Raw genomic sequence first — 17,442 nt, forward strand, 5'->3', positions numbered from 1 at the left:
TTATACAACTATTGGGTGGTTGTAAAGGTAAAGTTGGCAACTCCAAGGTCAGTGATCTGCAAAAGGAAGCCGACTTTAAAGTGAGTAAAATTTTGTTGAATTAACTCACTTGATATGCAAACATTTGCAATGACCTTTTTTATACCTTATGTTGACTATCTGGTAAGGATTTTACTGACGAAGCTTCTGCATCCAGGCAAATTTAGAAAACATGTATGCAGAAGGAAATGACTTGGTAGGCCAGAAGATTAGAAAGAAATTTGGAAGAAAGTTTTTTGAAGGTGAAGTAGTCGAATATGATTCAGAACTGCATTGGTATAAGGTAATTTTGTTAACTATTTTGATTACACTCGATTTCTTCTTTATGAGGGATTTATTGGTTTATTGAGCGGACTTCTATAGTTTTTTTAGTGAAACATGAAAAATATTAGCATGCTAGAGTAGAACACGCTTGTATCTCGATCATTTCTTTGTGTTGTCCCAATCACTTTGTCAATCCTAAAGGGATATCCAAGAGAATCATCCTTTTCCAGGGTTGCCACAAGAGAACCCTCTTTAATGTTTTGGGTATTCCCACTCCACATTCTTAGAACATGGGATTGTGACATTGACTATTGGATTTCACTCAACACTACCATGAGAGAGAACACACAATCAAATACCTATGGGAACCATATGTGCGAGAGAGACAACGAAACCTTTGTGTTAGTTGTTTCTATTGTTCCAACTTACAAAGGTGCAAATACATGCTTTTATAGCCTTAGAATTGCATCTCCCCTTCCTATAATCTCTTCAATGATTTTCTCCACCTCTACTAAATTATCTCCTTGATTGACTCTGCCTCCTTGGTTCTACTCCCGTTGTTGTTTTTTGCTTGTCGCAGTCAGAACTAGTAGGTTCTTGTGTCACTGCCTCCTTTGTACAAACAGAGCACTTGACAGCATTCTGCCCTTCTTAGCACCAACTGCAGAGAACCAAGATTCTCAAAAAGTGAAAATTTCTTGACTAATGCTAGTTTCTCTTCCTTCTTGTGGACATGTGTCTTGTAGATCATAAAACCACAAGATCTGAAAAGACCTTTTACTGCATGCTTGGCCATTATCAAGCTGTCAATTTATCATGCTGAAATGAACTTTCTTTATTTTTTGATATTTCTTGCATGCTTTCTTGCTCCGTTTGAATGTTTGTTCATCCAAAGTAGCATAGCAATGCGAGGGAAGAATTTATATGGACACTTGTTTGTTATGGACTTTGTCAAGGTTGTTTATGAAGACGGGGATGAAGAAGAGCTTGATCTGAGGGAAGTGAAGCGGATGATGCTTCTTAATGAGGTAGAGGAAGGTCAGCGATCTGCGAAGAAGAGGCATCGGCGTTCCAGTAGCATCTCTAATAGTCTCAAGAGGTTGTTGCTGCTGTTAATTTTGAGTAGTCTATTTTCAACTTTGAGATCACAGGGCCTTTTATGGCTTGATGCTTGTGAATGGAGCTTTGTATGGTGTGTGTCTTCTTTGCTTATTTCTGCTCTTTCAATGGACTTTTTAAAAAGTTGCACTTCTGAGTATGGTGTTTTGAGAACAGGAGCACCAATAAGGCTAAGCGATTTGGGAGTCCACAGTTCATGCTTAAAGATGGTGATCAAGCAGCTTCTGGTGACGTTTTGGAGGATGATATTCAACTTCAAGAAAAGATAAAACTAAGGGGTTTGAAGAAGAGACTTGTGATAGACACATCCAATGATGGCAATGCAGATTCATTTGATAGTGACATTCAACCCTCGCCAAGTTCAGATCGGGTTTCGGATGATAATGATCAACCAGCAGTGGAGAAATACTCAAGCTCCACTAAAAAGTTGAGGCGCAAGAGCCGCAGCAACAAAAGAAGAAAATTTGACAAGTCTGATGGAGAAAAAGATTTTATTGCTTCTCAACCCAGGCTTAGCAGTAGGCGAAAGGATGAGCCTCATTTAAAAAGTCAAGAAACTCCAACAGAGCATCGGATTGCTACGAGAAGCTCTACAGGGTCTTTAAATACTCATATGACTTCATCTGATGGTCATACTTCACCAAGATTCAAGAAAAGTCATGAGGATTCCCATGACAAGCTGAGACCTGAGAGTCCTGCTTCTGAGTTACTGTCTCCTCTGGGAGGAGGTGCCAAGCTGATTGGTAGGAAAACAAGGAAAGATTTTGGTGGACAGTTTTACATTGGGGAGATAGTTAATTATGATAACAGGGTCAAGTATTATAAGGTGAGTTAGGTGTGAACGGCTATTTAAGATGATTTTGAACTTTGTCTTGCTTGATCTTGCTTTTAAAGTGAAAGAGAATCCCAGTTGTAGTGTACAAAACATCGCAGGTCCGTTATGAGGATGGGGATGAGGAGGAATTGGAATGGAGTGAACTGGAGCCAACATTATTACCACAAGAAGAGCACCAGCAAGTGCTTGCTTTAGAAGCTCCTTATCAAGTGGTGAGCAGAGTTTCAAAGGGACGGTTGAAGGAACATTCTAGGAGGGTTTCAACCCCCAAAAGCAGACAAGGAGCTATTATCCTGTACGATGATGGAGGAAGCAATGGGGATTTTCCAAGCTCTGCAAGGTTTTTGCTGTTTCCAAAGTGGAGATTTCGTGCTTTAACAAATGCCAATTTCACGAGGATGATAAAACTTGATGTGTTATATGGTCATAGTTGCAGTTGCTCACACTTTTCTTGTCATTGCAGAAGGTGGAGGAAAAAAATCCGCACTGCCTCAGTCAGGTAAGCGTTATAGTGGGTCAATGGTGCTGCAGTATTTATACAGTTTGATGAGTTTGCTTTGGCTTTCTCCCTTGCACCATTGTTGTGGCAATCTGATGCAGAGAAATGTTGTTAAGTAGATTGATTATTAGTGCAGTGTGATGATGAAGGGAATGGATGACTGGACTGCTGCTTCCAACACTCCAATGGCAGCTTCTCAACCTCCCCCTCGTCCCTTAGCTGCTGCTCGTTTTGCTTCAGCCAGCGATGCGGATATTTTTGAATATTTTGGCTGGGGCGAAGTAGTCAATTTTGAAAGGTCCAGATGTCCAGAATTACGAGCCGCACGTTTGCTACCTACATCTTCTCCGGTTGTTCATTTGGCGGTAAGCATTTCTGTTTGGTTTGTCAGTTCATAACTCGGAGATTTTGGAAAGATTATCTGAAGCAAATCACTTTTTTCAGTTCCTTTCATAAGAATTGTCATGATTGAGGTGGTGAAGATTAGTCAACTTTGTGTCTTATGCTCCAAATTGGATGTTCTTTTTTAAATTTTTGTCTTCTTGGATTGCTTGTAGTAAGCCCTTTTGTTATGTGGCCAATAGTTGAATACGCTATATGACACAGAGAAGAGTTTTATAAGGTAACAAAATGGTCCTACTTATACTTCAGAAACCTCCAAGATACTTGTAACATGCAGAAGCTTTGGGGGAGATCGGTAACTTCAATGCTCAGAAATCAGCAAATGTTTCACGATGAGAATAACGCACAAAACTGAATATAGATAGAGAGAGGGAGAAGAGGACATAGTATTGGGTCCCGAATACCCTCTGTAGGGCCCCCACCACGATGTTAAAATATTGCATCTCTCATGCTGTCGTGGAGCTGTCGGCCTGTTTCCTACAGCGGACTGCTTCATGCAGAGTTGCTCCCTTATTCATTCCATCATATCATTCTGCGCCCTATTTGTTGGCTCTTGTACTCTGTAATCTCAAGCTAATAAAGCTCAGTTCTTGCTTGCAATCTTTCTCTCTCATGTTCATTGCTTCCGCTTGTGCACATTCTTTCATGGTATTAGAGCCCGGGCGTGGAACACATCCTGTCCATAGTCTCTGCTAACTAATAGTTTTGGAACTCATCCGAACCATGAAGGAAACTTGGTCGATCCTGGAACTCATCTGGACCATCAAGTGAACTTGCCTGTCTTTATACTTGGAACTCTAACACACGAGTCCCATGCTCCAGATTTAATATAAGAGAGCTTTTAAAAGCCCCCTCTCCCGCCCACAAGCTGTTTCCGAACGAAAGCCCGAACACCCTACCAGCTCTAGGAAGTGGACTCAGGACCAGGAGGATGCCTTTCTCACCGAACTTTCAGCTCGGGAGAATCAAGACTCAAAACTGCACTTGTTCGAGCCATCTCACCAGAGGTCTCCCCTGTCGTGCAAACATTGGATTGTGCTGCTTCTGTTTGGAGAAAGCTGACAGACCTATATGCACGGGACCTCTACAATGCGGTCTGTCAACCTATTGGGGAGCTTTCACCTTTTGATAAGTATCACAGTGTTGCACATGTGCAAACACATCGCTCCTCATCTTTGGCTGCCGTTCTAACTTATCCAAAGTCGAATTCATGCCCCGATGACCACCAGTAATGGCGTCATGGAGAAGAGCTACCCTGAACGACTTCATGACACACAGTTGGCCTTTGTAGAAAAGCCAACCATCACGTATCAAAAAGTTGGCATGGTCCTCTGGCATCCAATGCCTGTTCCCATTGTGTATCAAATTCCTCGGAATCCGCGTACGTGCTTCATGTTGTGAGTCCTGTACCAACAAGGTTGAGTCTAGTGGTCTGAATCAAAGTTACCTGTCCCTTCCTGCTCAAAGCATCGGCCATTGGATTGGCCTCTCCTGGAAGGTACTCAATCATACCACCAACTTGCTGGAATATTTGGTTCCAGCGGTGTTGTCGGTCACTCCACTGTGCACTTGAGGGACCTCGAAAAGTTAGCAAACGATGAAGCTCTTGCTCCTGCTCTTGCTCTTACTGCTTGGCGTGGGGGGTGTACAGACAGGGACTAATCAACGTGTGCTAAATTGAGAACTTAAAAAATTAGCAGTTATCTAAGACCTGAGGTTAGATAGTCCAGTATCAAAGCATAGATTAGCAATGATAGAGAGGAGAGAGAAGGTCGAATATTGGGTCCTCTTCTGTTCATGGTCACCACGAAACGCGTTTCGTTGCTATTGAAATGTGAAACGCGTTTCGCTATTGAAACGTTTCAATCATGGACGTTTCGTCCAACGTTTCAGGGCAGCTGAAAAGTTGAGAAGGAAGAAATTAAAACGTTCAATATTGAACATCATTGCAATTTGTGCTTGCGGCTCCACCAATTATGAGGCATGTTATTTTGCTGCTTGGTGTGGGGGGTGTACAGACAGAGACTAATCAATGTGTGCTAAATTGAGAACTTGAAAAATTAGCAGTTATCTAAGACCTGGGGTTAGATAGTCTAGTATCAAGCATAGATTAGCAATGATAGAGAGGAGAGAGAAGGTCGAATATTGAGTCCTCTTCTGTTCATGGTCACCACGAAACGCGTTTCGTTGTTGTTGAAACGTGAAATGCGTTTCGCGATTGAAACATTTCAATCATGGACGTTTTGTCCAACATTTCAAGGCAGCTGAAAAGTTGAGAAGGAAGAAATAAAAACGTTCAATATTGAACATTATTGCAATTTGTGCTTGCGGCTCCACCAATTATGAGGCATGTTAGTTTTTGTTTATGTAACATCTGCACAGTATGACTGAGAATGAGGAAATCACTCAGAATTGTCCATGGATGCAATCAACAATGCATCGTCGTTTTAAACTTTGTTTGGTTATTTGCTATTGGATTTTGGTACTTTTGTTTTTTGATTGTAAGTATTAAAGTAAAACTGTAAATAAGTTTGAAGGCCCAAATTTGAAATTTCAGATTTGGGTCTCCAAATCGGAGGGGGAAATTGCACTTATTGACGGCCCAAATTGGAAATTCACATTTTGGCATGCCCAAATTTGAAACTTCATATTTGGGCCCCCAAATTGGAGAGGAAAATTGCATTTTCCCTCTCCAGTTGAAAGCCCAAATGTGAAATTTCACATCTAGGCCCCAAAATTGGAGGGGAAAGTTGCACTTTTCCTCTTCAATTGGAAGTCCAAATGTGAAATTTCAGATTTGGGCCCCTAACCTTCAGATTTTATGTATATAATCATTTCGGTCTATTGTTTCATTTTCCACCTGCCACCAACAAAATAAATTGTTTCAGTAACGTTTCGTTTCAGTAGTGAAACGTTTCATGGTGACCTTGCTTCCATTAGAAAATGGTAGATAGGAAGTGGACAAGCAAGCATGGGACCCCATCCTGCCTCACACACACACACACACACACACACACACACACACACACACACACACAACCCAACCAAATCTGTAATTCCCCTTTGCAGTTCAGGAAAAGGAACAAGTAGTTCTATTGGAAAGCACTCTCTGTGTGTGCTACTATTAAGTGTAGAGCTTGAGTTGCCAGATCACAGTGTAGAATTGTTGTGGCTGTCGGTAGGCTGGATTGAGGGCTGAATGTCTCAGGTCGTTATGAAAAAATGTTGGCGGGGACTAATAATATAGACTGGGAGCATGTGGACAGGGCGGCTTTTTAGTGTTGTAGGGCTCATAAAAACGAGAGACTAGTCGCATGAGCAGGGTGGAAAGTGGGAGGATGGAATGCCCCGAGACGGCACCATCCTACGGACGGGTGGACCCAATAGAAGGGAATAGGGATCTTGCATGGGGAAGAGGCCCCGCCCCGCCCCCTTTCAAGAATTTATTCAGGAACAATCCACGGGCACGCTAGCCAGGATCAATACAATCAATGAATACAAAACAAACAGATATGCCGATGTAGGATATCCAAGTTGATGTTGATGTCTAGACACGAGATCTTTGATGCCGAGCACACCATGGGGATGACCCACAAGTATCTCTCATCGGGCTAGTACCAAATCTAATATCCAAATCCAAATCCAATGAATCCAAGTCCAAGTCTAAGTCCAATGTCTAAGTTCCATGTTCAAGTTCCATGTTTCATTACCCAAACTTCATGCCCAAGCTATATATCCAAGTTCCACGTGTAAGTTCCATGCTTCATGCCCAAGCTTTATGTCCAAGCTATATATCCAAGTTCCATGGTTCATGCCCGAGCTTTATGCCCAAGCTATATATCCAAGTTTCATGTTCATGTCCAAGCTTCATGCCCAAGTTCAAGCTTCCAAAGCTGGGTGGCGGCCGAACGGAGCTGAGCGGCAGCGGCTCTGGGGTGGCTGAGCTGGGCTGAGGCTGGATTGAGCTGAGCGGTGGCAGCGGCAGCTCTGGGCTGGCTGAGCTGGGCGGCGACTGGGCGGATGAAGACGAGGGTCTCCTTTCTCTCCACAAGCTTGATCTCCAAAACAAGAGGACTCTAGCTTCTTTAATACTTGGGGAGGGCCTTGCGTTTTCCCTAAAAGCCATCATGCTTTTGCTTTGTCTTTTTATGCTTTGCTTTTGCTCTTTTTACTTTTATTAATAAAATATTACTCAACTTTTGGTGCTTTGCTTTTCTGGCTTTAAGGCTTTGCTTTTTGGCCTTAAAGTTGCTTTTTGAGAAAGTGCCTTTTAGCTTTTTGGTCCGGCTCAGTCTCCTCTTTCCAATGGTGTCCTTGGCTCGTGGTCAACTCTATTTGGCTTTTTACTTTTTCTTGCTTTTTGACCAAGAATGGTGCTTTTTCTTAATCAAACCTTATGGACCCTGATCCCATGTCTTCTTCCACCTTTCTGGTGTTCGGACATGGGTTTTATCATGTGAAAGAGAGCTAGGAGGACCAAATAGTTACATTCCTTGTCACATGCACTCTGCACTGTAGTGCATGGTGACAAGATGGCTCATCATCATCAGTGCAACATTGTATAATATTAGCACCTTTTAGGATGATAATTGTTGTACGCCGTGACCCCATTGTAATCCTTAGTCTAGGATAAGTCAGGCACGAGCTACGTAGGTCATTCTCAGCCTTAGACAGTCAGTTAGTCAGTCCCAAGTCCCTTAACCCACTTGAAGAGATGCATTCATACATGTAGAGTTAGTAAAAGCCTTAGAGTTTGCATCAAGGCATGTGTGCATTTATGGATAGCATTCATTCTATATGCATATAGGCCATCTAGACCATTGCAGAACCCTTTATTAGAATTTATATGGCATGTTTCCCATAATTTCCAGCATGTAATATCATTTATTTATCATGCATCAGTCGTGGAGAATAAAATAGCTACAGTCGGCTAGCCCTTCAGCCAATCGACTAGCACCTAGCACTCATATAAATAGGTTTGCTTTTGCACACCTTTCATTCATTCATATCTATCTCAGCCATCAGCATAAAGCGCTTCAGCGTTTCGGTATCCAGCCCTCCATCAACAAAACTCAATAGTCTACAACATTCAGCCAATAGTAAACCTTGCGTTTTCTACATACATCCAATTTTCAGCATTCATCTCTTCATCGTTTTGCTTCAGCCATCCGGTGAAGGTAACCCGCATGCATTCATTCATTTTCAGCATTCATACATAGCCTAGAACAGTCCCAAACAGCCCCTATCTCAGTCTCAGATTTGCAGCCTTCCCTCATTCCATTGGGAAGAGTGCATAGGCTCGAGATTGGACATCATTGGTGCTTTTACAGCCGTGTATAGTTCAGCCTGACTCTTGGTCTTCCGAGATCTTGCGTTTGGCTTATCGTCAGTCCACCATCAGTCACTTCAAAGTAATAAAGCAAATACTATTCCGGTAATGAGATAGGGGGCTCTTCAGTGGGTAATTCGGGACCCCATACGGTGTACAGTCTCTCTCTCTCTCTCTCTCTCTCTCTCTCTCTCTCTCTCTCTCTCTCTCAAATCTCTTAAAGTTTGAAGTCTAAAGTGGATCGCTAAACTCGCGAAACTCAGGATACAGAAGACGGTGTGAGCATTTGTGTGACAGAATCATCAAATTACGAATACTTCGGCTGCATGTTACATTGGTATTAGATTCAGCTTGTCCACACACACCGTATCCTAGCGTGAGGGCATCCTTGGATGGTCAGATTGCCTTCCGGCATGACCACCGACTTCAGCATCATGTCTACAGAGGAGAGTACCCATCAGTTGGAAGACGTCTCCCTCGAAGGAGACCTTGCTCTTCCGACTACAACAGACACCATAACTCTACTCAGAGTTCAGAACGAGCTTCTCATGGAGTGTCTCCAACTCTTGGAGGCAATAGCAGCACGTCCTCCTCCCCCTCCAGCAACCCCCGACTACATCTCCCTCTTCTTTCAGATGGAACAACAAAGAAGAGAAGACGATGCTAGACGGAGAGAAGAAAAGCAAAAGCTGAAGCAAGAAAGCAGCAAGAAAAAGTAGAAGCTGAAGAAAGAAAACAACAAGAAAAAGCAGATAGATGGGACTATGAGGAAATTCAACGCAGGATCGAAGAAGATCGGCGTTAGGATGAACTCGCTGCTCCGGAGCACCAACGAGAGCTTGATCGAGAACGTATGTTACTCGAGCACCAAAGGGAAAAGGAGGCCATGCATCTTAGATACCAGCACCTCTCTTCAGCTTTCCTAGCCTCAGGTGCCACCAGCCAGCAGCCCGCGACATCGACTACTATCATTGGAAGTCAACCAAATTTTAATAAGTATGACGGTAAGTGTGATCATTTAGCAGTTAATCAGTTTATTCATCAATTTTATGCTCATTTTCCATTAGCTAGGATCACAGATCCTTAGGATAGAGTCCATGTAGCGGCTCTCCACCTTACGGGTGAGACAGTCACTTGGTGGTAGCATTGGTCTAGTCTTCATATAGACCAGACCACAGATGTCACAACTTTTAGCTGGGATACGTTTGTTCATGACCTAAAGACCATATTTCTCTCGCCCTAGTATATGACCGGTCTGGCAGATGAGTTCTATGGACTGAGCCAGAACGGGTCTCCAATGCTTCTGTTTTCCGGCAAGGTTATCTCTTTGGCACAACAGTTAGGGCTATTTGCACAAGCCAAGATGGATCAATTCATTCATGGATTAGATCCCAACATCCGGTTCATAGTTCGTAACTTTGAACCCAGTACATATGACCGGGCTTTGACTCGCTCAAAACGAAGAAATGAAGAAGATGAACGGAGGCAAGCCCAAGCAGTCATCACAGTCTAGTACCAAATCCTAGCAGCAATATGCGTAGCCAGGGAAAGGTAATGCATCTTCTAAAGATGCTAAGGACGGCAGTAATAGCTCCAGTTCAAGGGGTAAGAAGGATAAAGAATCTAAGCCTAAGAAAACCCTTGATGAAAAGGCTAACGCAGGCATTACTGGAGGATATCTTCCTCCAGAGGAGCAATGAACGATACTCATTCATCTAGTATCGGATGGACTTCGTATGAAGTAGCCTTTGGTCGTCATTTCTCTTCTCTTTTGATGAGATTGGTGTCTCCATCTCTTGAGGCTAATAAAACGACGGAAGCATTTTCCGAAATCATTGAGTCAGTCAAGGATCGCTTGACCAAAGCGCAGGAAGCTTATAGCAGACAGGCAAATAAGTCTAGACGAGATATCCACTTCAAGGAAGGGGATTGGGTCTATTTGCGCATCATGAAACAGAGATTGAAACAAGTGGGCAAACGTTGTCCCAAGCTTTCATTCTGTAGTTTTGGACCTTTCTCGATAATAGTTAAAAAGATAAGTGATGTCTCCATGATGTTAAAGTTGCCTAATAGTTGGACGATCATGAAACAGAGATTGAAACAAGTGGGCAAACGTTGTCCCAAGCTTTCATTCTGTAGTTTTGGACCTTTTCCGATAATAGTTAAAAAGATAAGTGATGTCTCCATGATGTTAAAGTTGCCTAACAGTTGGACGATGCATGAGGTTTTCCATGTTTCTTGGCTAAATCCATATGTTGGACCAGATGTTTTTAATGTTTCAGATGAACAGCAGCCAGACGTGGTAGACGAAGCTGAAGTTATCGAGCCTGGGCAGATCCTTCTTCATCATTGGAAGCATGGTTCCAGTCGACGGATACGTTAGTTCTATACGAAGTTCCGAGATCGAGGTACCTGGACCATTTCGTATTACACGACGGATTGGTTCAGTCGCATATGAATTGGATTTGCCTTCTCATGTGAAAGTTCATCCTGTATTTCATGTCAGTAGACTTAAGGAAGTACTAGGTGGAATAGACCAGTTAGTTACTTCTCAAGAAATCATAGATATCGAGGACATGACATTTGTTCCACATGAACCTGAAAAGATTCTTGGATTTCGTGAAAGAAGATTGCGTAATACGCTTATCACGAAATACAAGATCAAGTGAAAGGATCGTGTTGAGAAGGACGCTACATGGGAGACATTGACTACACTTCAGAGAGATTACCCAGGCTTTTTAGTGAGCTTAGGAGTGAGCTCTTAGAGGAAGAGGAGTATGCCATGTGCACAGTGTGTACCTACCGTGTGCTACACGCACACAAGACTAGCTTCGAGGTTTGGGGAAGCTTGGAGCTAGGCAGGCTGATTGGTGAGCTGAGTTAGGGATAGACTAACGGGCGGGCATCCAAATATGGACAGGCGGGCGCCCAAGTGTGGACGCCTGATGACCGGCCAAAAGCCTATAAAAGGGTGGCCAAGGTTAGTCATTAGTTCAGAGAGTCTCGCGTGTCTTTGTGAGAGCTCTATGGTCAGGAGCGTGGATCTAGTGCAAACGTGCACCTGCTTCATGTAGCCGAGGCCAGCAATAGTCTCGAGGCCCGCGAGGGTAGCTTCGCAGTCGGGTGGTCATTGCGACCAGATGGTCCATATGACTGTATTGGATCTCATAGTCGGACGGTCAATGCAACCACATGGCCCAGATGACTATGAAAGAACTCTCGGGCAGTCCTAGTGACAAGATGGCCTTGAGGATAGTCTAAGCGGTCCTAGTGGCGAGATGGCTCAGCGCAACTTTGATGAAACCAGATAGGACAATCCATGAACAAGAGGATCATTACTTGTGCATTGCATTCTGATGTATGTTTGAATTTCTTTGACTTTGTGTGTTGTTTTTGATGTGTGGACAATGCTTGGATTTATGGCATGTGATAGTCCACTAGGCTCCAGACTACCGGGCGAGTACCTGGAGTGCCCAGTAGACGCGAATGATGCATACTTGTTTGTTGACTAGCTTGTGTCTAATTTTTGCAGAAGGTAAGTATGCATTCATTTTATCTAACACGTGACAGGCCATGACGCAGTATCATCAAGAACAAAGCTATTGGTCAAAGAAAAGGCATTGAGATGTTGCCAGATCAGCAAATATCACCACAGATATGGGAAAGACCAGATGCACAAGCTCACCACATGGGGCTAGTACCTTGAAACATATCGATGTACTTGATGAACCAGAGACATATGGATGTACTTGGAAGATATGGACATGCTTGGAACACTTGTGCAGTTGAGGACAAATGCGATGTAAGAGGGGAGGAATGTAACATGCAATGGAAGTATTCGTAATTTGAGGATCCTGTCACACAAATGCTCACACCGTCTTCTGTATCTTGAGTTTCGCGAGTTTAGCAATCCACTTTAGACTTTAAACTTTAAGAGATTTGAGAGAGAGAGAGAGAGAGAGAGAGAGAGAGAGAGAGAGAGAGAGAGAGAGAAACTGTACACCGTACGGGGTCCTGAATTACCCACTGAAGGATCCCCTATCCCGTTACCGGAATAGTATTTGCTTTATTACTTTGAAGAGCTTGACGGTGGACTGACGATAAGCCAAATGCAAGATCTCAGAAGACCAAGAGTCTGGCTAAACTGTACACGGCTGTAGAAGCATCAATGATGTCCAATCTCGAGCCTATGCACTCTTCCCAATGGAATGAGAGAACGCTGCAAATCTGAAGCTGAGATAGGGGCTGTTTGGGACTGTTCTAGGCTATGTATGAATGCGCAAGGTTTACTATTGGCTGAATGTTGTAGACTGCTGCGTTTTACTGATGGAGGGCTGGATGCTCATGCGTTGATGCTCCTAGGACTGTAGGATGAAACGCTTCCCCAAAATGCCGAAGGCTGATGTGATCTATGGGCTGAATACTGAAACGATGAAGCGCTTGATGCTGATGGCTGAGATAGATATGAATGAACGAAAGGTGTGCAAAAGCAAGCCTATTTATATGAGTGCTAGGTGCTAGTCGGTTGGCTGAAGGGCTGGCCGACTGTAGCTATTTTATTCTCCACGACTGATGCATGATAAATAAATGATATTATATGCTGGAAATTATGAAAAAATGCCAGATAAATTCTAATAAATACTATGATATCTGAAGGGTTTTGCAATGGTCTAGATGGCCTATATGCATATGGAATGAATGCTATGCATAAATGCACACATGCCCTGATGCAAACTCTAAGGCTTCTACTGACTCTACATGTATGAATGCATCTCTTCAAGTGGGTTAAGGGACTTGGACTGACTGACTAATTGTCTAAGGTCGAGAATGGCCTACGTAGCTCATGCCTGACTTATCCTGAACAAGGGATTACAATGGTGTTACGGCGTACGACAATTATCATCCTAAAAGGTGCTAATACTGTACAATGTTGCACTGATGATGATGAGCCATCTTGTCACCATGCACTACAGTGCAAAGTGCATGTGACATTCCCTCTCCTGCTTAGCTTGGCGGCAAGTTCATGGCTTCCAAGTAGTCCGCCAACAACTGGGGGTACTCTTAAAAGAACTCCTCATCTAGTCAAACGGCTTTGTACAATATCTAGGTGATAATTTCGGAGATCGACGTGTCCGTAAAGTCTCGGAATCTTTCGGAACTCGCAAATACACCATCATTCGTTTAGAGAACTCTCTGGGTGAACGATGTCTATTAGAAAAAAATCTGTCTCTGTCTTGAGCACTTCTAATAGATTCCTTCGCAACTTGTAACATTTCTTGCATATCTTGCAAAAAATTATGTGCTGCATCATGCTGAAGTCCTGAGAATCCCACTGTAATAGGTGATCTAGGTTGAAAACCATACATAAGCATGAAAGGACTGAAACCTGTACTCGTATGCTTAGTACTGTTATATGCAAATTCTAACATAGGAAGATAATCCTCCCATGAACTCTGTCTTTTGGATACATATGCTCGAAGCATATCCTCCAAAATTTGATTCACTCTTTCAGTCTGGCCATCAGATTGAGGATGATCTGAGGAACTCAAATTCAAAGTTGTTTCCAACTTCTCAAAAACAAGTCTCCAAAAGTCACTTGTAAACTTAGAGTCCTTGTCACTGACTATGTCTTGCGGTAACCTGTACAGTCTAAACAACTGCTCGATAAACTGCCTTGCTAATTGCGTAGCTGTAATGGTCTTTCGGGTCGGTAAAAATCTAGCCATTTTTGTCAAGCGATCTACCATAACCTTAATAGAATTGTGGCCTTGATGTGTTCTTGGCAATCCGGTAATAAAATCCATGGAAATACTTTCCCATTTATTACCTGGGATTTGCAAAGGATGCAACAGCCCAGCTTGTCTAAAGCGTTCAGCTTTATTTGCTTGACAAACTTGACACTTGAGAACATAATCTTCTACATACCCTTTCATCTTCGGCCATTAAAAAGTGTATTTTACTAACGATAATGTCCTGTGTACCCCACGGTGTCAAGCAGAAGGGGCGTCGTGACACTCCTTAAGAATCTTGGACCTAATGTCCGGGATTTGTGGTACACAAATTTTGTCATTACGGAATAGTAAATCATTCTGAATCATCCACTGGCCTCTTGCAGCCTGAACGGTATACTGCTGAGTCATTGAGTCTTGGTCAATCAATGAGCTCCCGTCCTTGATCTTCTGTCAAAATGGACCAAAATAACTATCAGTCCTGCAAAGCCCTTCCAGTGACTGAAATAAGTCAGTAGAAATCTCGGTGAACGATACAATATTCACCTCTCTGATTCGACTAAGCGCATCTGCGACACTATTATGGACCCTTTTTGATAACGAATCTCAAAATCAAAATCTTGCATTAATTTAGCCCATCGAGCTTTCCTTTCTCTTAAATCATCTGCATCACACACATACTTGATTGACTGATGATCAGTCAATACCACAAACTTGGAGCCATATAAATAATGTCTCCAAACCTTGAGAGCGTGAATCACAACATAAAGCTCCTTCTCAAGGGTTGGCCAACGAAATTGAGTGTCATCTAGCTTTTTACTTTCAAAAGCAACAGGTCTACCATCTTGAAATAGAGCAGCCCCGATTGCATAGTCATTGGCATCAGTTTCAAGAACATAAGGCCGACTAGGATTAGGTAATGCTAAGATAGGTGCTTCCTTGACTTTATCTTTCAAAAGTCTGAAGGCCATATCCAGATCGTTATTCCAAGTGATTCGACTTACGTCCACGACCTTTCAACAAGTCGGTCATCGGTAGTGTGAGTTGAGAGTACTCCCGCACAGATTTTCGAAGAAAAACAACAAAACCGAGAAAAGAACAAAGTTGTTTCACTGTCTGTGGTATAGGCCAGGCCAGAACCTTCTGAACTCGGTCATAGTCAATGCTCAATCCATCTCTAGTGATCTCTTGTCCCAAGTAAATGATGTCTGTCATGAAAAACTCACATTTACTTAATTTAGCATATAGTCGATTCTGTCTTAAAATAGTTAAGCCAATCGTGAGGTTCACGATGGAAGCCTTCAAAATAGTCGCCAACAGCCGGTATACTTCATGGGCAGCCTTCAAGAGAGAGAAAGAGAGTAGCCATCATTAGGGCAGCTTGTAACCGTGGTAGAGACTAGTATGCAGCAAGAGAGCCTCCCTTAATGAAGAGAGAGCGATTCAATTTATAGATTTGGGCCTCCCATGAGGTAAAATGGCAAGAGAAGGCTATAATGACAAGTGGAGAGCCACACAATAGCTGAAGTAACAAGTGTGAGGCCACTTGTCTCACTTTGATCCACTTTGTTGCCACATGTCCCAATCTAAGAGATGGGTTCTCCCATAATCTTTACCTTTAAAAATATACCAACTGATAGCCCATTTGTCATAGGTACTTTGGCAACTATTGGTATTTGCTCAATTCCAGACGTAATGACGTGAACATAATTTCCTATAATGTCGGGCCAAAAATAATAACTGTCCTAAATTTTAGGAGTGCAAATCCTTTGTATTCGAGGATAATTTCCCATTTCCAAAGCTTGTACTTTCCAATTATTTAGACATCCTAGAGTCCACCAGACCCCTTTCACATTGGAAAATGTCCAAGCTGGTGACATGGGATTAGGTTTTGGAGGTTATGCTTTATGCATACGGCTATTGGCGACCATTGTACTGGGAGAGGTACATCCCTATGGTACTACAAAGCATATGGTTATGGCAGTAGCTAGAATATGCTTGGTAGGAGTTGGGTTAAAACCCAGATTCCGTCAAACTTTGATAGCTTGAAGACACACAGGTGGAGTGCCTGAGAGCTTGATAGTTAGCTTGTTGTCTTGGAGAGGGAGGTATGATATCTCCTAGGTATGAGGATTTACTAGATCCTGGAAAGGATGGGTATTATGTTACAACTAGTAGATATTTGTCTCCGCGATTTCAAGTTTCTAATTCCATGAGGAGTTGGAGGATTGAAGGAAGATTCCACTATTTAAGTGTCACATGAATCATCCTCGGTCGTTGGATGCATGTTTGGCAACTAGTTAGGGTTTTGTGGAGAAGCAAGATCCTTAATAAAAAGGACAAAAGAGGCTATGTGTGCATGCAACTAATGGAAAAAGAAAATTAATGCAAGCTATGCCAATCAACGCAAAGTCAGTTATCTTTTCTTTTCTTTTTTCGGGAAAAAGATCCTTCAATTAGTTAAAGAAAAAACAGCCACAAAGGGCCCACGAAGGGCTAAATACAAACTCGCCTTATATAAGGGCGGGAATCAAGTGATCGTAAGGGGAAGAGATGTTTCTCCTTCGGCTGCCGCTCTATGAGGAGAAGGCTATCTCATAAGAGGGGGGGGGGGGGGGGGACAACCACATAGGTGGTCTGTAATGCTAAATGGGGTTGCCGCCTCTATTTGTGAGGAAAGGGCCAGGCCTCCAAAGTCTCAAGAAGGCTTCCTGCCGCTTCTGCATGCGGTTAGAACCTCCCTACAGCTTCCCCCACTGATGGCAGAGGATGTGAATGATGTCAAGCCATATGCTCCTGATGGTCTAAGCCGGCAGAGTGTGGGTACCCTCGATGGCATCGCTACATCTAGCACGCCAGATGTGCCAAGATGCTATGCTACTGCAAATCTCCCATCGCTGGAATGAGCCTGGTCGCTAGACACATCTGTAGGTGGGGCTGTGATTGGTACTACTGCAATATGATGGTGGGAGACCTGAAGGGCAAGGCCTCCCACGTTCTCCTCGTAAGTCCTGACCACTCTAGCCTCGGTGGCCCAAGCGACAATACCCCAAGTGATGATCCGAGTCGATGCCTTGTCCATAGTGAAGATGCGGAGAATCCGCTGCCAAATCTGCTGAGTCTTCGGGCAATCCCAAAGGCAATGTCGTTGAGACTCTCGGGGGTGGCTGCAACTCGGGCAAGCTGCTGACCGCAACGTTGCATCCAAACGTTTACATCGATTGAA

At 43.2% G+C, this 17,442-nt stretch overlaps 1 protein-coding gene across 1 annotated transcript in view; it reads left to right on the plus strand.

Annotated features, from left to right (window-relative positions):
* LOC147605633 (uncharacterized) overlaps positions 1–17,442 on the plus strand; it is a 36,059-nt gene that overhangs the window by 2,665 nt on the left and 15,952 nt on the right. Inside the window, exons 4-10 of the mRNA XM_086793498.1 lie at positions 28–80; positions 197–322; positions 1,260–1,402; positions 1,579–2,248; positions 2,356–2,597; positions 2,721–2,756; positions 2,893–3,121. Of these exons, the coding sequence (XP_086649624.1) occupies positions 28–80; positions 197–322; positions 1,260–1,402; positions 1,579–2,248; positions 2,356–2,597; positions 2,721–2,756; positions 2,893–3,121 (1,499 nt within the window). The remainder of the gene's footprint in view (positions 1–27; positions 81–196; positions 323–1,259; positions 1,403–1,578; positions 2,249–2,355; positions 2,598–2,720; positions 2,757–2,892; positions 3,122–17,442) is intronic.

Source organism: Cibotium barometz, chromosome 59, assembly GCF_041138505.1.
Source record: "Cibotium barometz isolate CiBa-2024 chromosome 59, ASM4113850v1, whole genome shotgun sequence".
NCBI lineage: Eukaryota > Viridiplantae > Streptophyta > Polypodiopsida > Cyatheales > Cibotiaceae > Cibotium > Cibotium barometz.